This window comes from Camelus dromedarius, chromosome 1, assembly GCF_036321535.1.
Source record: "Camelus dromedarius isolate mCamDro1 chromosome 1, mCamDro1.pat, whole genome shotgun sequence".
Lineage (NCBI taxonomy): Eukaryota > Metazoa > Chordata > Mammalia > Artiodactyla > Camelidae > Camelus > Camelus dromedarius.
In genome coordinates this window covers 19,986,156-20,002,492 of record NC_087436.1, presented here as the reverse complement: position 1 = coordinate 20,002,492, position 16,337 = coordinate 19,986,156, and the positions used below count along the sequence as shown (strand labels likewise).

Sequence of the window (16,337 nt, the reverse complement as noted above, 5' to 3'; positions counted from 1 at the left end):
GTAACTGATCTGCTTAAGTCCCCCCCCTCCATCTTGGGCCAATTTTGGAAATTATTCTTTATATCTTTATATCTTTAAATATATATTTATATTCGTTATATCTATGTCATCTAAAGCTTTCAAAATATATGAAAACAAATATATGTATGTATATGCATGACTGGGACACTGTGCTGTACACCAGAAACTGACACATTGTAATTGACTGTACTTCAATTAAAAAATAAATACAATACAATACAATACAATAAAATAAAATAAGTTTACAGCTTTTATTTTTTATTTTTTTGGCATAGAGTTGCTCTATTCTCCAACAGTTCTTTAATGGCATCTGTATTGAGAATTAGGCTTCCTTTTTCATTGCTAACTTTGAATGTTTTGGCCTCCTTTTTCCTTCTTGGACTTAACAGGATTTATCCATTTTATATTCTTCTTCCTAGATTTTGTTCTCTTACGAATTCTTTAAGATGGGTGGTAAGTTCCTTTATTTTTCTTTCTTCTCTTCTAATTATAACGTTCATGTCTGTAAATGCTCCTTGCACAGAGCTGTGACTGCCTACTCCAGGGTGAGGTGCGAAGTGTTCTCCTTTCACTCCTCCTGGAGGTCTGCAATTTGCGATTTGATTTTCTTCCTTTTCTTTGATCCAATTAGATAGGACATTTTATGGACCCTCGGTTATTTTATTTTATTATTATTACTCTGCATTTCATTAAGAACATTTTATTATTAAATTTATCGTATGTTATGGCTTACCATTCTTGTGTTCCTGATTATTATGTAGACTGCAATTTTTTTGATGTTTAACATATTTTGCAGAACTGATGTGTTGATTTTCTTACAGCTGGCAGTGCCTCCCCACTATGTCATTTTGCACACTGACTTGGTATATTGGTATTACATGAAAGCTTTAATAAGCAGAAATGCACTTAATATAACAAATAAAATATGTATGTGTATGTGTGTATATATATATATATATATATATATATATATATACACATACAGATATCATATTAAAAAATTATTTATCCACACCTTTAATTTTCAGTACAGCTCCCTTTCTCTGTATGTCATATTATTTTCCCTTGAAAATTTCCAAGGGGGAAAAAAAATCTCATTAACAAATGCCTCCCTCACTTGCAAATATCAACATAGCTTCAACTTGTTCCAATTAGATCTTTGGTTATTTTAAATTTCATTTAACTACACTTAGAGAATGTGGCCTAAGGAGCTTCAACTTTATTGAACATGTGAAAGTTTCCTTTGTGGCTAAGTATGTGACTAAATTCTGTCTTTAGTGGTTTAATATTTAAGATTAAAGTATTAAAATATGTATATACATAAAAAGAGAAAATTAATCTTGTTCTATGAATATTGCCTGTTGAGCCTTCTTCGTTATTTTGTGTGACATACAAACCCTTTTTTTCTTTATCATTTTGTTTTGTGTTTCCTGTAAGTAAGACATATTTGAATTCATTTTCTCAAAAAATTTTTTTAAATGGAAACATACTTGGTTTGCAATGTGTTAGTTTCAGGTACACAGCAAAGTGGTTCAGTTATACATACACATATGGATAAGAATATGAAGAAGGATGTGTGTGTGTGTGTATATATATTTCAGATTCTTTTCCATGATAGGTTATTAGAAGATACTGAATATAGTTCCTGTGCTGCACAGTGGGCAGTTGCTCTTTATTTTTCATATAGTAGAGTATATGTATTAATCCCCAAATCCTAATTTATTCCTCCCTACCCTTTGCGCTTTGGGCACCATAGTTTGTTTTCTATGTCTGTGAGTCTGTTTCTGGTTTATAAATAAGTTCACGTGTTTCATTTTTTTTTAGATTCCACCTATAAGCGATATCGTACGATACTCATCTTTCCCCGTCTGACTTCCTTCACTGGGTACGATCATGTCTACGTCCATCCCTGTTGCTGCAGATGGCTGAGACACATTTGAATTTTTAACAAGTCTGTTGTGTAAAAACTGAAACACTTCCTTATTTCCATCTTGCTTTTTGGTTACTACTGATTTGACCTAACTTCTTTTTGTTCTTGCTTATCCTTGCTGCATTGATTAAGTTCCTATTTATCCTTCCTTGGCTCCTTCTTAACTTGGCTGTCTTCCCTTCCCCAACACAGAACCAACCACGTGGCTCTACTGTTACACGAACATAAAGACAGTGACTGTTTCTCCACCAAGGTGCTCTTCCCCTCTCTGCTCCCCCTACCACAAAAAAATGAATCCAATAAGATGGGGTGCAGCCCCACCCCCGACGCCCACAAGATGAGAGCAATAAACTCCTTGGAGTTGCGGAATTTTACTGGAATGTACCCAAATGTGTATCTTTTCCCATCAGTCCTACTCGAACTCAATGGGTCCTTTCAATAACAATAAAAGACCCCTTCCAGAGCCTTATTTGAACATGCCAGGGAAAATGGCTTAAATAGATCAGGAGAAAAACATTTCTACCACTTCCTGTTATCATTCTCTTAGAGAAACTCAGCTTGCTGGTAGTGGAGAGGCTGGCGATGGAGAGGGGGAAGGCCTGGCAGTGAGGCCCTGACTCACCTGTGTGCAGGGAGAGATGCCGGGACAACGTCTGCTGTCGGCCGAACACTTTCCCACATACGTCACAGGGAAAAAGCTGGTCGTTGAATTTCCAGGATGGCAACCCATTTCCTGCCTCTAGGACTATCTTTTCTGTTTCTGGGCCAAAAGAACAAAAAGCATCATGAGGAATAAATAAGGGAACGTGAACAAATTTCAGTTTAGTCAACATTTAGGACTTCAGCAAAGGCTCCCTTCTGAACAATGACTGCAAACAAGACCAAGTAACCTCTGGGCTTCCTGCTCATTTCCCTTCTCTATGAAGGCCATGCCTGAAAGTTGTGGATTTCCATTTTAGTCAAGTCTCCAGTATTTTCTCTCCTTCCTCACTAACGCTCAGCCGACCCACCTCTCCAGCAGGTTGATAGCGTGGTTCAGCACCGTGCCCAGTATACAGCTGGTTCTCCATAAATATATGTTGAAGGAGTGATGGTTGAGCTGCACATTAAAGTTCCAGAAATGTAGGCTCTGGCCACCAGACAGTAAGTCAAGAAGACTGAAGCTCAGATTCCAATGCAAAAAGAAATGGTTTGATCTCTTGAAAGGAAATACGCTCTCACTGCCTTTTATGAAAAAAGGTTTTGCCCTGTGTTCTGGGTTGTGAAAAATCCTTAATGAGGAACGTTCGTCACACAGACTCAGTGATGACAACAGCACGGGGCTTGCCATGGCCTTAATGTTTGTGTCCCCCCTTAAATTCCTATGTTGAAACCCTAACACTCAAGGTGATGGTTTTTAGAGGTAGGGTCTCTGGGAGGTGTTTAGATCATGAAGGTAGACCCTCATGAATGGGATTAAAACCCTTAAAAAAGAGGCCCCACAGGGCTCCCTAGCCCCCCCCCCCACCCTGGCCATGTGAGGCCACAGCAAGGAGTAGGCTGTCTTGTCCCAGAAGGCAGCCCTCACCTGACCTGCTGGTACCCTGATCTAGGGTTTCCAGCATCCAGAACTGTAAGCAATATATTTTGTTGTTTATAAGCTACCCACACTGTGGTTATAGCAGCTTTTCGGGCTAAGACACAGCTCCACATAAAACTCCTTAATGTAAGAGTTACACAAGCAGAATTTCCCCAGTGGTCTCATCATATTTAGGAAAATGATGACGGCCACAAGTCATCTATGGATGACTCGCAGCCATGAATGAAACAAGTGGATGTTAATACCTTCTCCTGCCGTCTGAAAAAGTTCTTATTTTCTCATCATCATCCATTGGGTTACCTTTCATTTTCTCACCCATTTTTCTTCTCACTGAGCTGTAATGGATTATACAAACATTCCTTCTACAGTAACACAAGGGGCGAGGTGACAGAGTACCAAAAGGAGAGAAGGGGCCACTTCTACGAGGACACTTGTCTGAGCCACTGATAGGCCTTTAGGCCTCACTCTGAAGAACAAGACAGATAATTCACTGAGCTAATATCTCGTCTTTTACTTCAGTAAATTGCTGTGAACGTTCTCACAGCACGGTAGTGCCTGATAGAGCCGGATGCCACGTGGCGGGAATCAGATGGTAGAAAGAACTTTTCAGACGATCCAAGCCGAGGAAAACACTCGGACCCACTGGGCAGAGACAACAGCAGAACAAAGACCTTGATTTCACACAACTGGGCTGACACTGCTTCCCCAGTACAAGTACAGGCTTCCACCTGCAGTTGGGTGAGTCGACTGGATCAATTTTCATTTGAATTCAGATTTGCCAGATAGTGTAATCTCAGGAAAGAAGAAACAAATACGACGTATGTATGTTTGGTGGGGGAAGGGGCAGGCACTGATGGTGAAATTGCAAAAATATTTGCTGTGAGGCACCTGCCAGCAGTCCTAACACTGATAAGGCACATGTATTGATTTATCTGTGTTTGTTAAACGAAGCTCTTTGGGCCCGGAGAGAAGAGCTGGTCTTACTAGTGTATGAATGTGTGACCACAGACCTCGGAAGGGGAAGGGGTGGGACTGTGGGGGAAGGAAGGAGGAAAGGGAGGTGCAGGGATCTGAGATGCCGAGGACAAGAACCATCCTCAGATGACCGTCTGTGAGTCCAAGCCGTGGGCACTTCTGCCTCACGGTGATGAGAGGGCACTTCAGTCGTGCCTTTGAAGTGCGTAATCAAAACAGTGCTTCAAAGGAGGATGATAGTAACAACTATGAGGAGAGATTAAGAGGATACAGGGTCTTCTGATACATTCACGACAAGAATGAACTGGGTCACTGGGTCACGTGCCAAACAAGTCAATGCAATTAAACAGAAAAGAAGTCTCTGAATAATTCTTTCAAGTATGAGTCACACACTTGAGAAGTTGAAGCATCATGAAATGTTGAATTCCCTCTACTGGCCTAGAAAACCATTAGGCTCACGAAGGCTGTGCTGCAGCCAAGCAGAAAGAACACCCTACGGCCACGGAGAGGTGGCCAGAGACACCAGGAGAGCATCCAGCCCCGGTCAGCCACCGCCCGGCTCCTGGCCCCCACGTCTGTCCAGGGCTCGGCTCCTCTCCCCGCTGGCTGTCTGCATTCACGCCGGAGTGAGGCAACCACGGGCAGCGGAGCCTCACCCCAGAACGCGACCTTGACACCCCAGCAGGGCGAAGAGGGGTATTTGCCCAAACACGTACTGAAGTAAAAGGCTTGCTCCTCTTTTCACGGAGCTGAAATGGAGCTCAGCGGACCCCATGTTTGCCCACATTTCCTGGGAAGGGTGTCACCCAAATGCCACAGGAGAAACCGTGGCATCTATCTGATTCCTCCCTCTCTCTCACTGTGTCTTTCAACACATCCAAGCAGTCACTGAGAGCTGTCTGTCTGGTTCTGGAGTGATACCTGAATGTGATCGATTCTCAGCAAGGCCAGTCTTTAGAAAGACCAGTGTCTGCCTTTTGGGAGCAGGACTGGCCCCATCACCATAGAGAATGGCCAGCCTGGACCACCAGCTCTCCAGGAGGCATTCCAAAGGTGAGCAGCACACTTGGTCTGCAGCTTTCGAGGATCAGAATTTCCCCAAAATATTTAGAACAATTCAAGTTGTAAACCAATTGATAAACGTTTATAAAAACTGACATAGAGGCTTGTATGAATCTCTCTGCATTAGCAGTAAGGACTGTCACCCCACATGAAGAAAACCACTGTGGGGACAGTGGTGCGTGTCCCAGGATGTGCATTTTAAAGCTCTATTCATAGACACAGACACCGTGCTCCGTCTCCGGCATGGGGAACTGGGGGAACTGAGTGAACTGGCCTGGCTACCTCTGTGGTCTATGCTACAGGTTTAAAGATACCATGATTTGATTTGTGTGCGTGTGTGGACAACAGTGTGAAAGCTAAAACTGACATATTTTCATGTCAAGTTTTTCTCTTCTTTAATTTTTGATAACTTTGGGGAAAAAAAGAAGACCTCAGAGATCTTTCTGGAACCCCACTGCCTTCACTGAGTCATTGTTCCTCACTGGGATTGTCACAGAAGCCTGCTAAATGGCCTCTCCGGTACCAGCCTCTCTCCATCTCAATAACCCTTCCTCCCAGATTCCAGAATGATCTTCCTGAGGCACAAATCAGGTCATATCTCATCCTGTGTTCCAGCGGCCTCCCACGGCCAGACTCCCGCACAAGGCTCCTGAGATCCTTCAGTCTGGCTCCAACCACCTCTCACCTTCAGCTCCACACCTCACCTCCCACCACCCAAATGCTCAGCAGAGTGAGCAACTCACCTTTTCCAGAACTAGCTCATCGCTTCTGGGCTGTCAATGCTTTTGAACCTACTATGCCTCCAACAGAAATCACTCCCCACCCCAGCGCTTCTTCCACACACAAACTCTGGCTCATTTTCAAGTCCTATCTCAGACCGCACCTCCTCGATAAAGCCTTCGCCAGTTCCCCAGGTTACGAGTCACTCCCCCTTCTCTGTTCGGAGCACTTCCATGAATACTCACTCTATTGCACCACTTTACCGGTTACATTTCTTGTTTGCGTATCTTCTATATTCTATGTACCTTTTTAACACAGAGCATCAGCCAGTCCAACAGGCAGCAGTGTTCAATAATAACTAGGTTCACTGGCCTCCCCTCCCTATTAGAATGTGAGTCATTGAGGGAGGGGGTTCTGCATGATTTACTTGTAAACCCTCAGCATTTGCACATGCCTGATACACAGCAGGTGTGTAGTATACAGTTGCCGAGGAAACGAATGACCAAATGAAAGGACCCAAATGAGGCAGGGAATAAAGATTATTCTTACTTTATAGGGGGGAAAGACTGAGGCCTGGAAATAGCTTTTGTCAAGGCTAATGGCCAATTCAGGGTGAAAAATAAGGCTACTTGCTTTCCGAATGGTGTTTTAACTCAACCCAAAGACTGTGATTTAATGATTTTATTAGTGGAAATGTTTGCGGTCTTTAGCCATATCCCCAAAGATTCTATGTCCCTACTTCCCAACAACAAGCCACAGGATTATTCTTTTCAAAACAAATTCTCTGGCAGACACTGTTTTTCAATTAAACCAATAGTCATCCTCAACTTCCCCTCTTCCGTGTTTATTCCCACTGTAGAGGCAGCTGGGGTGGCCATGTGCTAAAATTCTGGCCAGTGAGAAGGCTTCTGCTTTCCTGATAAAGGGAAAGATATGCACTATTATTTACAAAATAGATAAGCAACAAGGACCTACTGTATAGCACAGGGAACCATATTCAATATCTTGTAATAAACCATAATGGAAAAAAATCTGAAAAAAAAATGTATTACTGAATCACTTTGCTGTATACCTGAAACTAACACAACATTGTAAATCAACTATACTTCAATTAAAAAAGAAAGAAATACACATTTGATGTTGGCCCTTTCTCTCTTTTTCTTGCTTTGAAGACAGAGGAAATGCCTGGGATTATGGCAGCCATTTTGTGCATATGAGGCCTGAGGATGAAAGCCAATCTGCTAAGGATGAAGAAAGGGAAAGATGGGAAAAGTCTGAGTCTTTGATGGCACCTTCCAGTAGCAGAAACCACCCACTCTGGACTTACTTGTTATGTGAGGAAATTAAACCCATTTGTTTCGGCTACTGTTAGCTGAGTCTTCCCTTATGATATTCTTTACTGAAACTCCTCCCTCCCATGGTAACTCTTGGTCTTAAGACTTTGAGTGTTAGGTCTGGTCTTTGACAAGCTTTATTCCAAACTCTTGCATCTTGTGAAGAACTCTCCACATTGTCAACAGCAGTAAGTGTACAGCCAGCTGAGCACATTTCTGTCTTAATTATCTTTTGTTCTGCTAAAAAACAACTTTAAAAAATTTTCTTTTAGATTATTAAGGAATTTGCTTTTTAAAAATTTTTTACTGAAACATAACATGTAACAGAAAAATTCACGTAACACTAATTGTTTTCAAATGAGCCCAAAGTCAGGAAAAATTTATACTTTAATGTAAATTATACTTTACATATAAGAAATACTATAGGTATTATTATTTTTTTAAAAATTGCTCTTCTTCATCTTTGTTCCCATATCCCTTCTGTTTCATTATTTTAAGAAGCTGTGAATGATTTTCTTCATTTCTTTTATAGTGAAATAAAAATATTTGTTCAATGATTATATATATTTTTATACAGTGTCTCAGAGGATTTTGTCTCCTATAATACACTTTATTTCCCTTTACCCTCTTTTACTCTGATTCCTGAGATATCCATAAATTGTTCCCATAAATTCCTGGCTACTCAGTACAGTTTGATCAGATATTTTTCTCTCTCCTTTTTCACCCATGCTCATTGCTTTGAATGCCATTTGGGTCTTTCCTTCTTCCTTAAATAAATTTTTGTATTTGCTTTAAGTGAAGTAAACAGGTGCACGGGTGTGAGCATTTTTATCCCTTACAGCATAGTTGGGAAAATAAGAACAGGGTGTTTGGAGAGTCACCCCATCTTAGCAGTCCCAATACAAGGCTCTCAGTTTTCCTTTCTGGTGAACTGAGGTCACTCATTCATAAAGGTAAGGCTGAATGACCAAGAGACAGTATGTCAGTCCTCCTCTTGTGACCCAGTGACCCAAGGGGACAAGTCTCATTTCATGCACAGGCTCTGGGAAGAGGAAGCTCATCAAGTATTTCTCCAAAAATTTCCATGAAATAAACCCGCCTGGTAGCATTTGGGAGGGAGTGCTAGTAAACTGTACATGACAGAACGTTGGGTCCAGCAGAGGACTTTGAATCCAGCTCTTATTCCCTTGAAGATGAAACGGGGCATTCAATTCCGGGACCTCTCCTATACCAGTGCACTCCACAACCCGTCCAGGGCTGAGTAACAGAATCAAGGTTCCCGGAGTAACCACAGCTCCATCCTGCCCCAAAGCTTAGTTCAGGGAGGAACCTTAAAGGTCATCCTGTTCAATGCCCTCTTCTTACACAGAAGGAAGCCGAGGCCCAGAGGACTGAAGTGATTGCCCAGGTACCCTGGCTAGTGACTCTGGGGAGAGCAGAGACCAGAGCCACAGTCTCACTGAAGCTCCTCCAAGCCATCTGGAATCACTGCCAAAGTCTACAACACACAAGGAGGGGTTTTTTCTTTCTCCTCCTGTTTTTTGGCTCTGAGCTTAAATTCTTGGTTATAAGTGGACAAGTGCAGATTTAGCAACAATTCACAGACACTAGGATTTCTTTCTATCTCTCCTCTCGAAGGTGTCAGCCTAGAATATTTCCAGCCACAGAGAAGTTAGAAACTGCAATATGTCAAGAAGTAGAATAAAGATGGAACCGGAGGAAGATCAAATGGGAAAAATCTAAAAGCCAATCCCCACTGAGGTAAACCAGTTATTATTTAAGAAAGTTCCCTTGAGTCTTTCACTGACATTTGAGGGAGCATTTTGTTAACAAACAAACAAACAAACAAACAAATGACAATAACAACAAAAAACCCTCAGAGGGGCAAAGGAAAGGACTTCAGTGTGCTTCTTTTCAGTTTTAATATCACTTAGCTCCCTGACTGGTGTATCATCTGGTTTTTGTTGGTGTGTTTTGTTGTGTGAGAAGATCCTGGCATCTCCTGCCAAAATAATCCTCTCAAAGAATCATCTCTCAACCTGACTTTGGCAAGAGAAATGTGGAAAGAGAGAGAAAGCTTTATTTGGTTAAAGCTGTAAGCAAAAGATTGGCCAAAATGTGACCTCAACACATAAATAACTGTCCAGATCAACCAAATCCGCATCAGCTGCTCAATGGGGAAGAGGCTCTGGGGCCCTTTGGGTTTTCCATGACGACAGATGGTATTTTGATGATTTCTCTTTCATCATCAAGCCTGGAGAGTTTAGAGGCGTATCTCCAGTGAAATTCTGAAACCATCTGCATTGAGACTCAGTACTCTTTGACAGGTTAAAACCTATCTGGTCATTTCTAGGCAGGGCATGTGATTTTTTTGGTTAGTCCTCTCCCTACTGGCTCTATCCTTTGGTTTCATGGACTTAAGACAAGCTGCTGCCTTCTGAGGGCTGCTTGTGAATTAAGACATCAGCTGTGGTTTAGGACTCTTTGGGGGTTAATATCTTTCCTCTAGTGTTTGCAGTTCTATATTCTTTACAAATTCTTTTTTGGGGGGAGGTATGTCTGTCTGTTTGTTTGTTTGTTTTTAGTGGAGGTACTGAGGATTGAACCCAGGACCTTGTGCATGCTAGGCATGCCCTCTACCATTGAACTATACCCTTCTCCCCCACAAATTCTTTTTCATTTTAAAGGTCACTTCAACTTAGGGTAATTTGGCAGGTTCTAACAGATCTATTACGTTCCCTATGACCACCTCTTGGCAGGTCTTGGTGTAACCAAATCCCCCTTTTAAGATCATTCTGGACAGTCTCCCAAAGTATGAGATTTTTGCTGGTCAGGATGTCAGTTCAATGAACAGCTATGATAGTAAAATTTAGCAACAGTTGATCTGTGCTCAATTATAAATCCTGGGTGGAGATTCTTAGGCATAAAAGAGTTCACAGCCTGAATCTTCTTTGGGCTCATTTCAAACTTCAATGCTTAGCAAACTTAAGCATTAAAGTCCATGCATAGGTCCCGGAAGTATTTCTCCAAAAACTGACATGAAATAAACCTATCTGGTAGAATATGGGAGGGAGCTCTATTAAACTCTACTGGACAGAACATTAGATCAAGTAGAAGACTCAGATTTCTTCGAATGTAATTCTTTCCCTTCCATGAGGATGAAACCGAGGCATAAAATTCTAGGACCTCTCTCACTCCAATGCACCCCACAACTTACACAGGCTTGAGTAACAGAACTGAGATTTCTAAAGTGACTGAGTCCTCATCCTGCCCCAAACCTTAGTTTAGGGAGGAAACTTAACTGTCATTCAAGCTCCTCTGAACCATAAGACATCAATGCCAAAATCTACAACCAACATGGGTTTGTGGAACTGGTTCTTAGTAAACATCCTGGGGTCAACCCAGAAAAGTTTGATGACATTTTTGTGTGTGTAATCCTGGGCAACAGTGAGCCTCAATGAATTCTTACTAATTGACTTTTAATCTGGCAGAGAACCACAAATGTTTCCTGTATCTGTTTTTTTTATGCAGGTCATTTAAAATCAATAGAAGAAAACTGGACCTTGATTCCTCTGGTGATAGACAATGGCTAGGACTGGTCCCCATCATGCTGGTGAGGCTGATCACATAGAACCTGAGTACCTTGGGGAACTTCTCTAAGCATCCAGAGAGGGTCCCTGGCAGAATTTAGCCAATTGATGTCTGTCATCTCTACATAACTTCACCTTAACAAGAAATCTATCCGGAATTTGGATGTTGCTTCTATGTTTTCCCTTTACTTGTACTTTCAAGATCAGTGGACCCTCAACAAATGCTTATGGAATAAGTGAGACAGTTGCATGGCCAAGATCATGATTGTTGAACTAAATGGCAACTAAATTTTGCACTGCAACAGGGAAGCACACTGACAGGAGTCACATCTAAAGGGCTTTGCTTATTATCTTGTCAGTTACCTAGACCAGTGACCACTTCTCTTCTGAATAATGCTGGTAGGATTAAAGTCTTATTTAGCAAATGCCCTTAAAACGTCCCAATGTTGGGGTCATTTACAAATCTTTGTTAGAACCATCAGGCCTGGGAGCTGTGTCATTCTTAACAGCTTTGTGTCAGACACTGCTGATTGCTTATTCAATATCCAACAGAGCTAGAATTTTTTTCTTTAGGGTAGCAACGTGCCTTGTTTCAAAAGCACACACTTCCCTTCCTAGCTTTGACTGCTGTTAGAGGCTAACCCTGAAATACAGTTCTGGCCAATGAGATGTAGGTGGAAGTTCCTGGGGAGAGATTCTCTGGCTCTCCCCTGCTCCCTGAAAAAAAAAAGACAGTCTTGTGAAAAGGCCTTTCAGCCTGGCTCTTCCTCCTTGGACACTGGGAAGTAGAGAAGCCCTCTTTCAACCATGAAGATAAAAGCCATATGATAAGGTGGTAGATAGAGCAAAAAATGAGGAGGCTGGGTCCCCAAACAGCTGCACCCATTTCTGAATTCATTATGTGAAAACAACAGACCCCCATTTGGTTAAGTCACTGTGATTAAGCTGAATATATTTCTAACAGATAAAGTCTTAAAGTGTGTAGCTAGTTTCACCCCTATTGGGCAACTTATCTCTGTTATGCAAAACAGTATCAGAGTTGCTTAAAAGTATATTAAGGAGATGATAATGCATAATTAAAAAACAGTAATTGCCTACATTCATGGAGGATTTACCATGGTGCCAGGCACTGTGTTATGTACATACACGTGTCACACTGACATTTATAACAGCACGATGGTTAGATACTATCGTTACCATTCCCACTTAAAAAAAAGGTGTCTCAGGCCCAGGGAGGTTGAACAATGAATTTGAGGTCACTCAGCTGGTAAGTGACAACCTATCTCCAACCAAAGCCTGTCTGACTCCAAGGCCCAAACCCTTAACCACTCATTACATTATACTATTATACAAGATCAGAGAAGAAAATCTAAGGGTTCTGATTTTTTTCACCAGAGACACATCTATCTACTACAATCTGAATTTGTTCGACTTTAAATTTTCCTATATTCACCAGCCATAACAAACCAGCATCCATGGTTGCATAAATTTCAAGGGGGGCTTTACTAGGGCAACCCAAATGCTCATCCCGGGACCTGGACAGAGAGAAAACGGCTGAACTTGGAGCCTCCCCCTCATTTCTCTTGCCAGGGTCCTCTCGGGTCTCTTCCTGGGTCTTTACCGCTGAGTTGCTGGATATCAAAAATCTAAGCACCAATTATGTAAATTTTAATTAAATCCTTTCAGGTCAGCTTTCAGTTGCCCCAGAATAAGACCCTATAATGACTGTTGTTTCACCTTTTCCCAAGGAAGAAAAAGAACAAGCATTCAAGTGCAGAGCTACCCAACGACTCTATGAGGTGATGGCAAATCTTTAAATCCAAAAGGGTTTTCTGTTACGCATTATTATAAAGTATGGGCACACAGGAGAACACCTTGAGGGGAAGCATTAACCATTATTTGGGCAAACAGGAGAATTATCTCTTTTTCCTCTTGTTTATTGCTGGACTGGGTGCTCAATATTTATTTATTGAATAAATGAGGGAATGAATAAACTAAAAACAAATCACCGTCACTAAAACATTTAAACTTTCTAAAATACTCTAAAATGGGAAAATTCAGACTAAGATAACTTCTCAAATACTAAAATTTTAATCTTCATTTATTTCTAAAATTATATGATGTGCTATGCATCACACCTATAGAGTATTTAAAAATTTTTTTTTAACATGTCTCTTTTTAAATTCAAGTCACAGTCATTTCCAAATATTATTCAAGTAAGCCCCTAGGGATCTGCAGTTCTCTTCACTGAGATTGGAATCCACTGGTGTTCTCAATTATTCTAGTCCTCTTTTCTTACGGACAAGCCTTGATCATATCACCCAATTCCTTTAAAGATTTCTAAATTTTCTTAAAGCCCTTATCAGCTCCCAGACACTGCAATATTCTTGTGTGACTACATCCAGTTTCAAATTTTCAGTCTTCTCCGTCTGCTCCTCATCTCTTGAATTCTGTATTAACAGAAAATATAACTCTTCCAGTTTGCCTTTCTCTTGACCTTGGGTTTTAGCACATTATAAAGTCTGTGTTAGTTGATGGCAGATTTAACATTTTAAGGCAACACTCATCACACACATTTTTCTCCTGGACTCAGAAATGCTATCTATTTGATGAAGCAGAGTTATATGATTTTATATGATGGAGATATCTGTCTGTTGGTTTGTTCAATTATTTTCCCCCAGGTAGGGCTGACAGACATGGGGTTGGGAAACATACCTTGTTAGTATTTTCCTGTGAAAGTATGTCATAATATTGGCAACAGTGGTTATTTGTTACCAATCATAGTAAGTAACACAGTTGGCAAACATTTTATTTTTTAAATAAATAAAACTGGCCATCTCCACAATAATATCATTGCCAATAACTCAAATATTCATGTACTTTCTTTAATGGGGGAGAAACCTGTGGATAGAAATGCAGCTGAAAGAGGAATTATACATACAACTAGTTAAGATTTACTTAGCATTTATGTTGTTCCAGGCACTGTGGCTAAGTCCTTTACTTTCATAATATTTAATCCTCACAACACATTAAGGTTGATTGCATCATTGTCCTCATTGTACAGATGAGAAAAATCAAAGCTCAGAATGCTTGAGGAATTAGTCTGTTCTCACACAGCAGGGAAGAGGTGGAGGTGGGATCTGAACCTGGGATACCCAACCTGGAAGAGCAGGCACTCTGTGGCTCCCTTTATATAGCATGTGACATGTAACAGTCTTCATGGGGAGTCATTGCTTTTTGTGACGGGTCTTCAATCTCTCCAAGTAGAAAAAGCCTGATAGATGATGACCTTGATTGGGACCGGGTCCTAAGGAGGCCAAAGCCATGTGTCTAGTTTTTCTCTTTCCTAGATGGCAAGTGTCACTGCATTTTATGGTCTCAGATGAAAATGCAACCTTACCAGTTGCCTTAAACACAAATGTTCCTGTTAAAGAACAGAACGTAGCTACAGCGTGGAAGGTTTAATGTTTAATCCTACTCCAAACACACATCCTATTGACACGAAGTTGAAGAACTGAACTTGTGTATAAAAGTTAAGGCATTACTATAATCAATATAATTAAATGAAAAATCTAAACCATTTCTATTTAACCATTTAAGGATTGAAAGAGCAAAAAGTGGATTTTCAGCTCAGAATGTAAATGTAAACATCCAATGGCCTAAGGATGTGTCAAAAAACAGGTTGATACTCAGTGATACAGCTCCAAAGTAGTTGAGCAAGAGAAGGAGAAGTTAAAAAAAAAAAATAGTTTTCCTTCTATTTCAATTTTCCAATTGGAAAGGAAATCAAGTAAATACAAAAATATCAATATAGTATTTTGGTTATAAATCAAAGTATGGAAAAATCAAATAATAAATCTAGAAGTATGCAGGCGCTACCTAATTGCATAGTGGAAACACAATATATTTTACTTATGTGTCTTATATTACTGTAGGTTGTATATATGCATTTTTCTCATATTTTCTGACTTGGTTGTCTTTGAAAGCATCTCTTTTTGGCCTCCTTTTTTATGTAGATCTTAAATATAATAGACAATCAATAAATATGTGTTGATTTGATTAAAATTTCACTAATAGGCAAAGGAGAGAAAAACATGGATGCATGATGTATGTAAATTAATGTAAACCACATGCCAATAGATAAGGCTGAGAAATCCTAGCCTATCGCTTGTTCCACCACTTCCTACCCCGTAACAGAAAGTCACTACCTCCAGCGATGATGATGGAGGCTCTATATTCTTTGGAGACTTCACTTCAGGAGAATCTTTGCTCACCCTCTGTACTAGGGAGAACAAGGGAGAAGGCACACTACTGCTGAGGTGCGGGCCAGCTAATTGCTTGCCTCAAGTCGTACCGTAGAAGCCAGACTGGGCATGAACCAGTCTTTGCTCAGTGCCCTCTTCGCCTCATTCTCTGCCTCCCCACATGCTGAAGCTCAGGTTCTTAACCACACCACGTACCAAAGGCTTTGCATAACTAAGCAGTCTTCAAACTGTACACTGTACTATAGAACACGTACTACAGTGGAGAACAGATGTCACCATCAGAATCTTATTTTCTGCTATTTTCCAGTTGTGGCATGTGCACATTTGTAACCTTACTGTTGCACGAACAAAGATTCTTGCATTTAATACTCTTATGGGAGCTCACAAATGCTCCTTGAGTTGGAACGCTGTCATACTCTGATTTCAACAGAGTACGGCTGCTTTTTCAGCACATGATTTGCCTCCAGGTCCTCTTGGTGTTGTCTAAACTGGAAATGTGGTCACATTCTAATCTCACAGGAGATACTGTCAGGTAAAACTCCTAGAGATATATATTTGTCATTTCAAAAGCATATACGTACCCAACAGCCGTAAAGGCCAATGGAAGAGCTCCCCACCTGTCAAGACCCAAGTCACAGAACGATTTCTATTGTGAAGAAACAAGTAACATCTCCAGCAGAACAGGGCACCAAATAACACCAAATCCCAAATACTGGTCTAGCGAGAAACCATGGGTAAAAAGTGAGTTTCCCAAAGCAAGGCTTTCAAATGGAATGGCACACCTATTTCTTCTTCCAAAGTGAAGCTTTAGCCAAAATGGCCAACCACAATACCTAGACTAAGCCTATTAACCACCCATGC

The 16,337-nt window shown here is 40.9% G+C and overlaps 1 protein-coding gene across 3 annotated transcripts in view; it reads right to left on the bottom strand.

Moving 5' to 3' along the window:
* The window catches only part of ZNF827 (zinc finger protein 827), a 170,234-nt gene that overhangs the window by 19,279 nt on the left and 134,618 nt on the right, over positions 1 to 16,337 (bottom strand). For all 3 annotated transcript variants that reach the window (XM_031465236.2, XM_010982657.3, XM_031465263.2), the window contains exon 9: positions 2,574 to 2,711. In XM_031465236.2, coding sequence (XP_031321096.2) covers positions 2,574 to 2,711 — 138 coding nt within the window. The remainder of the gene's footprint in view (positions 1 to 2,573; positions 2,712 to 16,337) is intronic.